Raw genomic sequence first — 12,927 nt, forward strand, 5'->3', positions numbered from 1 at the left:
GTGGAATCTTAAACTCTGAGCCTGATCTGCCCAATTGCATTTAATGAACCTTTGATGTCATTTAAGGCTGCTTACATGGCTGTGTGCTCCTCTAGCCAACGAGGACTCTGGTCTGCTCAGTCAGGTAGTTGGTCTGTCCCAGCAGTTTGCTGCCTCTGGTGAAGGGCTGGTATCCAGTGAGCTGGGAAAATGTAGAGTTGTACAAGACTGTGAACTGAACTTTGTTCATATATGGGACAAGAAAGTTCCTTCCTGACCTCTTGAGATGATCAGTATATGCCTTGAAGCATGAGAGACTGATTGCCCTCATATGAGCTTGCATAACTACAAATGTTATTTGCTAAATAATTACATAGCCTCTTGAAGAGAGAAAACTCAGTTGCAGAATGTGACTCAGTGCCTTTTGTATCAGTCTGTTCCAAGAATTATAATAGTCTCTTAATTGAAGTCCTTATACCTTGATATTAAAATGCATTTCATTGGCATTGATATCAAAGAAATGTTAATGCTCTGACTTCTAATCTTTCTTGAGACTTAGTAAGTAAAATTTTAATGAAAATCACTGTGCATGACATTCTTATATCTGTTTGTAAAAATCGAGGAAAAAAAGCAATATATTTTAAATGGGTCTTCAAACACCATGTAGTCCTTGTGCTTAATACCAAAACCATTTTCTTGTGTTTCTAAGGCTCTTGCTATATTGATGTGTGACATTAATTTTCAATAAAATTTTGCATCTTGGTTTATCTTGATATTTCTCTTTGGCTAGATGGCTTTCTGTAGGCCTTTTAAACATCTGCTCATGTGATGGAATTGCTTAGTTGAAACTAGTGTGGGTACAAAGAAAAATGCTTTTGTTTTCTGTTTTATTCCCTTGAACTTGATGATGTTAACCTTGACTCTTAGGAGTATGAATGAGATAAGCACAGAGTCCCTAAGCTATATGTTAAAGTATGCCTTTGTTTTCTAAAGTGTTTTCTGAAGTTTTTGGCTGGCTTGTGTTTGATTGCTTTTTGTTTTTCTTTTGCCCCCAAAGTATTCTGTAGTCTCGTAATTAGCTTTGGTGGTGGAGAGGGCAAAGATAGGCCCACTGCTGACCTCAAACAGTGCAACTCTGTCCTTTGGGAAGCCTTTGTTGGTTTGATTTGGAATTTTGCTGTGTTCACTGACCTCCTCATGACCTTGCAGATAATGCAGATTTTGCTGTAAGAGACTCTTCAGGTGTGTATTAATTTCAGCTGAAGCTTAGTTAAGATAAGTGCCTGAACCCATGAAGACGAAATACTCACTAGTCCTAAATCCAGAAGTGTTTTAGGCTAAAGGCGGTGTCAACTTGACTTGAATTTCATGGCTGGCCTCAACTTTCATAATTGGGGAATTGAAATGTCAGATCTGAATCTTTCCCTTCACTCTGAAAAGTTAGGTCTGAACTTCATGGCTCGGTTTCACTTCCCCTTGGGAGCTGCTGCCATTGTTAATATTAATTTGTGAAGCTTCTTGTGCTTTCCACTTCCTTGAGTCTGTGAAGTTTGCTGGATCTTGTCCTGCATCTTCACTGCCAAAGGACAGTTCACACCCTTCTGTACCTCCTGTAATTGTGTAATTAGGTAACATTTCTTCAGGGCCTTAGATACTCTAGCCTGTTAGCATAGATGTTTTCCCCACCCAACACTGCAAGTCTTGAAAGTGCAGGAAGCTGGAGACAATATAATTGTATGGAACTTGACCTTGAATGCTGAAGGTTTTAATAAATTGTCTAGGAATAAGCCTTTTCTTTCCTTTTACACTTTGCTTATTTGGAGTAATAATTATTTTATTTGCATAGAAGAAAAGCCAGTTCCCAGGAATTGGTGTAACCAGTTAAACCCAGATGGGAACAAGTTTCCCAATGGGAAATAAGATGGGAATGTGCCCTTGGACATTCACCATGGGGTCAGTGTGATAGGAGTGCTGGGCTCTGTGGTGAGCTGGGTGACCTCTGCTCTGCAGGGTGACCACAGCTTGATGAGGGTACTTGTGCCTGGGAAGCAGGCATGTTTCCCAAACCTTTGCCCAGTCCTACAAATGCCCATGGTGTCAGAGAGAGATAAACCTGCTCCCTTGTGGCATGGCAGTGCTATGCCAATTGTGCTGTTGGACCAGCTTTAATGATAATTTTCTGCATGTCCCACATAAGACCCCACTCCAGATGGGATGCCACAGCCGTAACTCGATCAGGGAGCTGGGCTGCTGTTCAGAAGCAGCCCAGTCTTGGCAGTCTGGATCACTTATGTGGCAGGATTGCAGCTGGGACCCTCAGGGCTGGGCAGCGGGGACCTCTGGCAAGCCTCTCTGACCCACTCCATGAATATGCTGGATGGAGTTTGGGGGAGGCTAGTGCTGTTGTCAGGTGGCAGCAGGAACCTGATCATCTTTGCAAGCAGCCTTACATGGTTTGGATACCAGGTTTGCCTTAACACCAGCAGAAGCTGCCTGTTGGCATCCCAGGCAGCTGACCATCTCAGTAGTGGTCCCTAAAGTGCATGGAATCTGCCTTGAGCAAGGAGCCTCTGGCTGTTATAACTAGGAATTTTGGGGAAAACAAGGTGATAAGCATGAGCCAATCTGAAAACTGTTTCTGCAGTCAGGTTTCAGGGGTGTTTAGGATGGTTTGAGATGGTTTCCTCGATTCTTGTTCCTATGAAAAAGTTTTTGACTACAAGGAGAGTTTAACTTAAAAATACTCTTCAAATCTTGGCACGTTTGCTGGCATTCCATATATTCTTTTCAACTGAAAAACTTGCATAGACACTTCTCCTTAAATAGAAAGTTTCAACAAAAAAATTAGCTTTCCTTATTTTGGTATTTCACTTTTTTAAAGTGCTGAGAATATCTGGGAAACCTCTTATTTCCTGTTGACTCATTCTCCAAGGACCTTTACCTGTGATGATCCTATGGTATCAGTGATTTCACTGGCCAGGTAGCCCCTTGGGTGCACACTCTCAACAACCAGCTGCTGTGATCCCTGTCCTAACATCTCCTTGGTTTGCAGGACCTCCATGCAGTCACAGTCCTCCTATGGCTCCAACTCTCCACCACTCAGCAAAATGAACAGCATGAACAAGCTGCCCTCGGTCAGCCAGCTCATCAACCCCCAGCAGCGCAACGCCCTGACCCCAACCACCATCCCCGACAGCATGGGAACCAACAGTAAGAAACTCTTACTCCTTCTTCTCCTGTTGCCTGCGTGCTCCCTGCTAGTCTGGACAAGGAAACTTGGCATCTCCACATGGCTAGTGTTAAGCTGGAGAGCCTGGAGTCATTCGCTGTAAACCTACCAAATAAATATTGCTCGCTGGTGTGCCACGGGGCAAGGCTTCAGCATCCTGCTCAGAGCCTCACGGGGTGATCAGAGCTGCTGCTTGCTGCAGATCTAGCTGGCTGCACTGTCCTCTGGCTTTCGAGACTTGTTTCTTCATCCTTTCCCAGCAGAGGAGATGCAAACGTTGGCAGCATTTTTTTCCCTCAGTTCAATTAAGACAGTTCTTAATTTTAAAGGAAACATCTCGCAGTTCTGTTCCTCTTGGCTGCTGCTGTGTGCTCAGCAGCCCTGTAAATCCAGGATGACAGACATGGTTTTGGGGCTGAGTTTTGTTGAGGCTTTTTTGGTTGGTGTTTTGTTTTTTAATTTATTTCAAAACAGCTGGACGCTTGCCCACACCTGTTGCTGAGCCCCTTCTGGTGCTCTTGCTGTCTCTGAAAACAAAGCTGTTTGGCTGCTGTATTAGGTTACTCTGCTGGCTCTGTCCTGCTCCTCTCCTGTGGCAGGGCAAGCCAGGCTTTCTATCCAGCCTGTCTGGGAGGGAAGGTGACGTGACAGTGGCACTTTCTCCTGTGAGGGGAGAGCTCCAGAAGGACCCTCTGTCATCTGGTCCTTGGCCCTGCCTGAAACTTCTCATCAGCTCGCCCTGTGCAGGGTTTTACAGGGGATTTCAGGCTGCTTCAGCTGTGGGTGCTGTCCTTGGGTGCCATGCTGGGGGCAAAGCCAGGGTCTGGGCATGCCTGGGTAACAATGTGCTCCTCCTTCTTCTCTCCTCCAGTTCCCATGATGGGCACCCACATGGCCATGACCGGTGACATGAATGGCCTCAGCCCCACGCAGGCGCTGCCTCCTCCCCTCTCCATGCCTTCAACGTCCCACTGCACCCCCCCTCCTCCATACCCCTCAGACTGCAGCATCGTCAGGTGAGCGGGAGCAGGCTGCCCAGCACACTGCCCACACGAAGGCAGCAGAGCCCTTGGGTCTGGAGCACTGGATCCCACTGGGCTCTTGGCTGTCCTGAGGCTGGCACCCTCTGGGCACCAAGCCTCAAATCCCCACCTCTGAGCAGATGAGAGAAACAGGGATGTTAGGACTCCTAGAAAGCTGAGGGATGCAGCATGTGTTGAACTTGTGGAGTTTGAGGGTGCCAGGCTGTCTTTCTTTTTTTTTTTTTCTTTTCTGTTTTTCTTTTTTTCCCCTCTGGCCCCTTGACGAGCCATGGCTGGGGTCAGAAGCCCCTCTGCCCTTTGTGAGGTCAAACCAGTTGAAAGATGCTGCCCATAAATGAGGAATCCTTAGGGAAGAATGTGCTGATTGGCAGTGCATGATGTGTCTGAGCCCTAGACCCCATGCCTTGCTAAAGCCCTCTGTGCATGCACCAGGCTGCTGTGGGCTCAGCCACGTTCTGGGTGATGTGACCTGGCAGGAGGGTCTGTGTGAGCCCTCCTGCCTCAAGACCCAGGCTGTGCAGCACCGGCTCTTGACTTAGGCAAGATGCTGCCATGAGGGCTGTCTGCTGGGTGCTGAGCTGAAGGACTCCCTCGTTTGTTTGATGTGGCAGTGATGTGGCTTGCTGGCCTGGGATGTCTTGGAGGAGGTCAAGCCAAGGGTGAAAGCTTTGTTTTCTGTTGCTGCAGATTGGCTGAGTGTTTGGTTTTTCTGTGGTTTGGGCTGTTGCAGCCAGGGTGATCCTATTTTCTCTCTCCTTCCTTCCTTCCTCCTCTGCAGCTTCTTAGCGAGGTTGGGCTGCTCATCCTGTGTGGATTATTTCACGACCCAGGGGCTGACCACCATCTATCAGATTGAGCATTACTCCATGGATGTAAGTAACTCCTCACCATTTCCTTTGTTTGCGCTCTTGGCCCTGCTTTAGGAACAGGTCAGGAATCCAGACTGAGTATACTTTTATTTTTACATTATTAGTTTGATTTAAGGCTGTTGCGCATAGAGTAGAGATGTTGTGAGGTGAAGAGAGGCTGGACTTGGGGCCAGCACTGTAACTGCCTTGCCTGGCACAGAGGAGGAGTGTTTCCCCTTGCCCAGCTCTGTCTGTCTGAGCCCCTGAAGTGGCCCCAGCCCACGCGCCTGTTAATTCTGCAAGGCTCGGTTTCAGTTTACACCTCACTCGCCTGCAGACAAGTAGGCTCTCCAGAAGTGGTCTGCAATTTTCCCTCCCTGCCTCTGTTTTCTGGCCTTACCTTAATCGTCTTCCCTTGCCACTGGCATCTCATCCCTCTTTGTTGTTTTCACTTTTTTACTCTTGCATGGCTTTTGCTGCAGGGCTGCTGCTTCCTTTCCAGGGCCATTGCTCTCTTCTGAGCTGGCTGTCCTGTTTTTTTCCCCCAAGACTTTGGGAGACTGTGGTGCTTTTTCTCCCTAGCATGGGCTGCCTTCCTTCTGCTGCTGCTCTAATTAGAAAAACTGACCCAAATTAACTGAAGTTGGTCACTAATTTTTTCAGAAGCTGATACCGTGTATCCCAGAGTTTAGGTAATGCAACCCTCAGGTTTTGCACCAGAAATTATGGGGCCCCAAAGTACAGGTTTTCTAAGGCTATGTGTCTGTTACTAAATTTGGTTTTGTTAAAGTAATTAAGACAGTTCCTGTAGAGTCACAACCAGAGCTCTGGATACTAGAGCTCAGGCTTGGATTCTAAAATCCTTTCGCAGTCTTTGTAATTAACATGGAAATTTTCAAGGCCATTGACCTTCAGCAGCCCAGCATCCCCCACCACTGACAGCCAGCAGATCTCCCCGAGGTTGTCTTGGAGGCCTTGCAGTTCCAGTTAGGCTTCTAGCTTTAGATCACCACATCTTATGCATGAACAAGTGTTTTGTGCGACTTAAACTTTGTGCCTTCAAAACAGGCTGTTGCTACCTCGTGGCCACACATGCCTGCTCCGGAGTGAACCACCACTTCCAGGAGTAGTGGTTTGTCTTCTGCTGCTCATCGTGGCCACCTGGGTTTTAGCAGCTTTGGTGGCTCTTGGTGGCCCAGAGGCTGTGTTCACTCCTGGAGCCCAGCTTGCCCTGGGATTCCCCTGCTAAGCCCTGCACTTTGCCTTGCAGGATCTGGTGAGCCTCAAGATCCCGGAGCAGTTCCGCCATGCCATCTGGAAGGGCATCCTGGACCACCGGCAGCTCCATGACTTCTCCTCCCCTCCCCACCTGCTGCGCACCCCCAGCGGCGCCTCCACGGTGAGCGTGGGCTCGAGCGAGACGCGCGGGGAGCGGGTCATCGACGCCGTGCGCTTCACGCTGCGCCAAACCATCTCCTTCCCGCCCCGCGACGAGTGGAACGACTTCAACTTCGACATGGATGCCCGGCGCAACAAACAGCAACGCATCAAAGAGGAGGGGGAGTGAGACCCGCGGGCCCCCCTCCACCCCGCCCCAGCCACGAACTGCTCAGCCCTTCATTTGTCTTCCTTCTGCTTGGTACTGCATCCCGGACAGAGGGCAGAGGGAGCCTCCTTGCTCACTCCTGCTAGGTCATGCCCTGGGTGCTGTCTAGGTTGTGCTCCTGGACTGCAACCTCCACCCCAGCTCTTGCAAGGGAAGAGCTGAGCAAAGGGGGAAGGTGGGTGGTATTTCTTTGACTACCATTGACCTTCTTGAGAAGGCCAACTTGTTTTGTGTTTTCCTTTGGGGAGAGGGCTTCTTTTCTTCACTTTTGAATCCTCACACACCTTGTGGGTGCCCTGACCTGAAACATGTTTCTCTCACCCAGCTATCCCACTTTGTAAAGCAGGAAGGTTGAAATAAAATTCTAAAAAGCCCCAAAAAACCCCAAAACTCTGGGGGGAAAAAAAAAAAAAACCCAAGCAGCCAAATGCACTGCAACAACAAAACCAAATGCAAAAAACCCAAAGCAACCTAACATTGAACTGACAGTTTATCTGAAAAATAAATGGGAGTCGGTCTGCTGAACGCTGCACTTAAACAGCCTCTTCCCATGGAGCTGAGTGCTCTGTTCATGTGTAATATTCTCCAGCGGAGACAGCACATGCACTTTGCTGGGCAGGCCAGCGCTTACAGTACCTGCATCCATCCTCCTTTTGCCTCGCCTTCTCTGGAAAAACCAAGCCAGCTGTCTCTCCTTGTTTTGGGTATACATTCATATGTATGTCCTGGTCGGCATCTTTCAGGCTTGGAAGTGTAAATAAAGCTACTGTTCACTCTTGAATTCTGTCCCCACCTGACCTTTAACCATGCCGTGATACTACTGACATTTAAGCTATAGAATTAGGCTTTGCCACACGCAGCCTGGCTAGTTTAGCATAAGGATCTGTCCACCTAGCCTCAGTCAAATGGAGGAGTGAGAGCTGCACTCTGGTTTGTAGGACTTCAGCTCTCCTAAATTCAGAAAGCCTTTTGTTTGGACCATGCTAGATTACTTGGGAGGAAGCCAGACTTGTCTTTAGATATATCTGCAATGGGTTGGAATCTGTTGTGTTTGTTGCTATAGGTTAAGTGACAAGCAGCTAGAAGAATAACCATAAGCTGCCTTAAAACAAAGAGCATTTCTGGGAATTATGAGTGTTGTTACTGCAATAAGCCATGTTTACATGAGAAACTGATTTTTTCCTCTGTTTTTTTTTCTTTACTCGTTCTACCATAGTTATGCTCTGAGGCATTTCCTCTGACTGTCAGTGGTCCTGTGGACAAATAACTGAACAATGTGTGTTTTCACATTTTTATTAGCCAAAGTACTGAGTGAGACTCTTAAGGTATACAACCTAGGCTGAGGAGCAAGGCTCTGCACAGCTGCTTTCAAGTTGGCTTGCTCTTTTTAACAGTAAGCTTGACTTTTTTTTTTCTTTTTTCCTTTTTTCTTTTTTTTTTTTTTTTGGTGGGGGAAGGATTAAAAAAGCAGCTTGTATGACTTGTTATACTACCTTACTACAGCTGAATATTCCTGTGTCAATGCAGTGGCTGTTTGTGGGCCCTGCTCTGTGTCACATATTTCATTTAAGTCCGATATGGTTAGTACCCTCCATCTGTCTGTTGTGCCAGATCTGTGTTGCATCCAAAGACTGCCTTTTGGTGGCTCTGCAAGCCTGTTTTGGTTAGCCATAAATGCTAATGCCAGATGGTTACACTGTCGAGTTTGTATATAAATATTTTTTTGTATGTGTAATTTTTTGTTTTCCTACAGTGCGACATGATCAGTTTTATTTCTTCTTGGGCGACTGGGTCTGACAGAACCACAATTAAATGTTGTTGTTTGTTTTTCTGTTTTTTAATTATTATTTTTATGCAGAAGGTGTGCAGTTACAAATCATGTAACAAACAGCCAGTCACTGGAGAAATATATTTGTATTTTTCATACTGAGATTACTGTGTTACTTTGCAGTTGAGGGGGAGCAAGCACCTACTGAAAGCCTGTGGTATCATTTTATTTTGTAACACTTCAAAGAGCAGTGTCCTAGATTTCAAAGTATTTAACATGCTCAGTGTGAGAACTTGCTATAGCTCTTTATTTTTTTCTATATGGTACAAAACACAAGTGTCGTTCTGCTCTTGACTTGATGCAATGATTAATTCAGCAGGGCAGTGTTAGCATGGGGAAAGAGAGCAGATACTTTACAAATCCCTGGAGGTGAATTAGGCTGTGCCCTTCTCACCTCCAAGGTTTTGCATCTCCATTGTGTAGTCCTTCTGAGCTGCTTCAGTATTGTACATACACTGATACAAAAGACACTGTCACTTTTAGGATCTAGGGAGCTTCTGAATATAAAGGTTAATGCAGTTAATGCTGTGCCCAGAATGAATACAAGAACTTCAGTATCTGCTTTTCAACTCAGCAGTGAGATGGAGCTTTTCTGCTGCATCACTAATGATTAAAATATATGCTGTGAAAACCTTCTTTCCACTGTATGCCACTATGGAGCCCACTTCTGTATAACTGGAATCTTCAAGTGACTTTGAACTGCTGTAGCTTTTGCCCTCCCTTGTAGAGCTGTGATTTTGTTTTGTTTTGATGCATCAAAGTGTTATGGCTTAATGGAGCTGAGAATCTGCCAATGCTTGTAGCAATGACCATGTTACCTGGACCAAGGCGCCTCTGCGTGTTCGACACCTTGTTGTTGAAGTGAATGAAAATAAAAGCCAGAACTGAAAATGACACTGAATTCCCAAGCAACTTCTTTTCCTCCCTGTGTGCCTTCTTGGAAATGTCCTTCTCTGGGCAGCTGGGGCTTAGTGTCACCTTTGCCCATGGGTGCAGTTTTCTGTCCCCACAGAATCTATGTCTTGAGGCTGTGGTCCAAAGTGCCATCACACATCCATCTGCTGCCCTTCTGACAGATGCAGCAGGTCAGCTCCGTAAGCCTCTTGCTGAACTGTGAGGTTTTCAGCCTTTGGCTTGGCTCTTTTTTGGCCTTTCATCAGATTTCCATACTTTTTTTTTTCTGAGCAGGGCACCAGTTAGTGCCCCACATTCCATGTCCTGCTGGAGGGAGGGTGTGTGTGCTTGGAGCAGGCAAGATCAGTGCTGTCCTTTGATGTCCACACTTGGGAAACAGCCTTGCACCAAAGGCTTTGGCCATCACCCTAAGCATCCTAGCAAAGCCATTTCCTTCTCCTTTGCATCTCATTTTTAATTCCAAGGATTTGAAGAAACAGGTCAGAACTGGTGGGGATGGTTGTCCTGAAGGGGATGGGAGTGGAGTCCCCTCCATCAGCTGGGGCTTCATTCTGTCCATGGACCACCACATTAACAGCCCAAACAACAGTAATTTTTGATGTTTTAACAAACATCAGTGATTTTTGACAGGGGCCCCACAGCTTAGAGTTTTTATGGATTACAGTTGGGGGAGGATGCTTAGGAATGGGGGAGAGTGGAAAGAAAATCCCACAAAGGTCTTAAAAGAAGAGGCTGCCCCAACTTCCCTTGGGAGCTGGTTTAATTGGGGTAGGGAATGCCTGCCTGATTTCCTTGGTTCTGATTGCTGTTGCTTTTTCCTTTTCCCAAATTATTAGCGAAGCAGTTGACTCCAGATACCAATATTCAGAGGTAACAGCACCCTGGTTGCACTCTGGCAGTCAGGAACTGCCTGAATGTGGTATTAAAAATTAGTATGTTGGTCTCAAAAAAGAGAATTGCTATTAGAACAGCTGTGAGAATTTGCTGTTTCAGCTGATGGATTCTGCTTCTAGATGAGGGGATTGGATCATCTAAAACAAGATTTCAGTTTCCATTGAACAGGTAGGCTTCAAATATGGTTGTCATTTCTGACTGCTGTGATCCACTGCTGAAGTGGGGAACCTCTACATTGCTTAGGTTACAGCAAGGGTTTCAGTGCTGAGGAATCCCAAGCTGCTGCTCTACCTTTTGCCCTCCACCCATACCCACTGGAATTTTGTCTTTGGATATTGGGATGCTTTGTAGGCAAGCATGAAGTTTTCAGGGCAGGGATCCATTACGAGCTTCCAGCTGTGCTTTGCCAAGGCTGGGTGGACCTCTGAAGACGTGCGTGCCCTTCTCTGCTGCTAGTCCTAAGTGTGCTGAAGCTAGCAGTGCCCTGGAATGAAGCTTACCCAGAAACAACAAAACTTGGCAAGTGTTTGAGTGGAGCCTGTGGAGGGTGTCTTGCTCATCATGTTCTTCCTGTCCTGTGTGCCTTAGCAAACCCCCTTCCTGATGGCAAAGCCTGTGCCATGGTGGAAGGATTGCGGGACCTGGCCTCCCACTCTGCCTCTTCCCATGGCAAAACACATGGCAAAACCCATGGGAAAACCATGAGGGCAGTCCAGCCCTGCACCGAGTCAGAGCGTGGGCTGTTTGCCCTTCTGATTTACGGAGCTTTGGAAAGTGTGCCTCTTGTCATTTGCTGGGTGGGGGTTAGTGGGGAGCCATGGCAGGCCCTGCAGGGCTGCCCTGCCTGGCCCCTGTGGGCCGTGCCTGAGCTGAGCCTGTGCAACAGAGGTTTGGCAAACAGCTCTCTCTGCCTGCCAGGCTCCAGCTCGTGGTTTCTGAGTCCTGAGTTGTTTTGCCTCTCTGTGACCCATGGCAGAATTGTCTTCCTGAGCACATAGCAGAAGGTGGATGCTGGAGTTTTGGAGCCTTATTGTTGATATTTGGATACACTGGCCATGAAGGTCAAATAAATAGGAAGGAAGCTAATCTTTATGCTCTGCTGGCAAGGACTGGCTGTAGCTTTCTCCCAGCTTGCTTCCCTAAGATGAAGGAGCCAAAATTTTATTCAGAGGTATATGGTAATTGTCCTTTGTCCTGCTTCTGGGTGAGTGTTGCTATGGACTTTCTTGGCTCAAACTGGTCAGTCATTTTTTTGGGGGAGGGTTTGGAGGATTAACAGGTTTTGTTAAAATGTTTTTACTTCCTTGCAAACACTCCTAGTGTCTTATGTTTTATTCTTAGGAACGTCAGCTCTGCCTTCATGAAATAAGCCAGGTGCCTGGGCCCACAGGTGAGTAAAGGAAAGACTTTGTGGGATTAGGGGGCAGGAGATGCAGGAATTGGGGCAGGATAAGGGATCTGCAGCTACAGGTCCAAGGCATGGATGAGCACTGAGAGGTATCACTGAGGGTGGTATACAGTGGCTGTGTACCTGTAGCATTGAAGCCAAGGCCAGAAGTGTCCCTGCTATGCCTGAGGACATTGATTGTGCCCAGCATGCTTCTGCCTTGGTGGCTGCAGTCACAGCAGTGCCATGCCCCACCCTGCTCCCACAGCAATATCTGTAAGAGGCCCATGGATCACTGGATTTCGATTTGAGTGCTCTAAGATTGTTTGGTGAGGGTCTCTATGGACCTTTCAGCTGATTTTCTCACCAGTGTTGCAGTGCACTGCCCTTTGCCTTTGTGGTAATGTGGGCACAGCAGCCAGTGGCTTTTTGGCTGTGCCACTTCTCCGGATGATGGGGTACGTGCTTCAACAGGAGGTGTGTGCCTGCTGGCATGCTCAGCAATTACTCACCAGCAGCTGGGCTGATACCAGCCATTACAGCATGCAAGGCAGATGCTTACATTGTCTCTCCCAACAGCCTAGGGAAGGAGATTAGGCTCTCTGCATCATCAGTGGCAAGAAAGTCCCTGGGGAGCCATTCAGGGCATATTAGATTCCCACTCTGAATCATGCCCTGGAAGATGCAGTCTCATTATTACCTGCATCAAGGCCAAGGGAAGACTAAGCTTGTTTGTTAATATTTAGCAGTGTGGCTGTGTCCGTGCAATCAGCTTTGCTGAGCTCCAAAAGCTTGTGGCTGTGCTGCGAGAGACACTGTCATGGCACAGCCGTGTGCAGCAAAGAGACTGGTGTGAGGCTAAGGGGAAAAGGGGAACAATGAAACAAATCAGCAGGCCTGGGGAAGAGATGGTGCTTTTCCTCTTCTGTTCAGCTGCCAGCAGTCTCACAATGAGTGTCTTGGAGCAGGAGAAGAGAAGAGAAGAGAAGAGAAGAGAAGAGAAGAGAAGAGAAGAGAAGAGAAGAGAAGAGAAGAGAAGAGAAGAGAAGAGAAGAGAAGAGAAGAGAAGAGAAGAGAAGAGAAGAGAAGAGAAGAGAAGAGAAGAGAAGAGAAGAGAAGAGAAGAGAAGAGAAGAGAAGAGAAGAGAAGAGAAGAGAAGAGAAGAGAAGAGAAATCCAAACTTGTATTAAAAAAAAAA

The 12,927-nt window shown here is 47.1% G+C and overlaps 1 protein-coding gene across 3 annotated transcripts in view; it reads left to right on the top strand.

The window, feature by feature from the left end:
• The window catches only part of TP63 (tumor protein p63), an 81,835-nt gene extending 72,408 nt beyond the window's left edge, over positions 1-9,427 (top strand). For all 3 annotated transcript variants that reach the window (XM_053952036.1, XM_053952034.1, XM_053952033.1), the window contains exons 9-12: positions 3,032-3,189; positions 4,080-4,224; positions 5,030-5,123; positions 6,370-9,427. In XM_053952036.1, the coding sequence (XP_053808011.1) occupies positions 3,032-3,189; positions 4,080-4,224; positions 5,030-5,123; positions 6,370-6,666 (694 nt within the window). In that variant the 3' untranslated portion in view covers positions 6,667-9,427. The remainder of the gene's footprint in view (positions 1-3,031; positions 3,190-4,079; positions 4,225-5,029; positions 5,124-6,369) is intronic.
• Positions 9,428-12,927: the final 3,500 nt, after the last annotated feature.

This window comes from Vidua chalybeata, chromosome 10 (assembly GCF_026979565.1).
Source record: "Vidua chalybeata isolate OUT-0048 chromosome 10, bVidCha1 merged haplotype, whole genome shotgun sequence".
Lineage (NCBI taxonomy): Eukaryota > Metazoa > Chordata > Aves > Passeriformes > Viduidae > Vidua > Vidua chalybeata.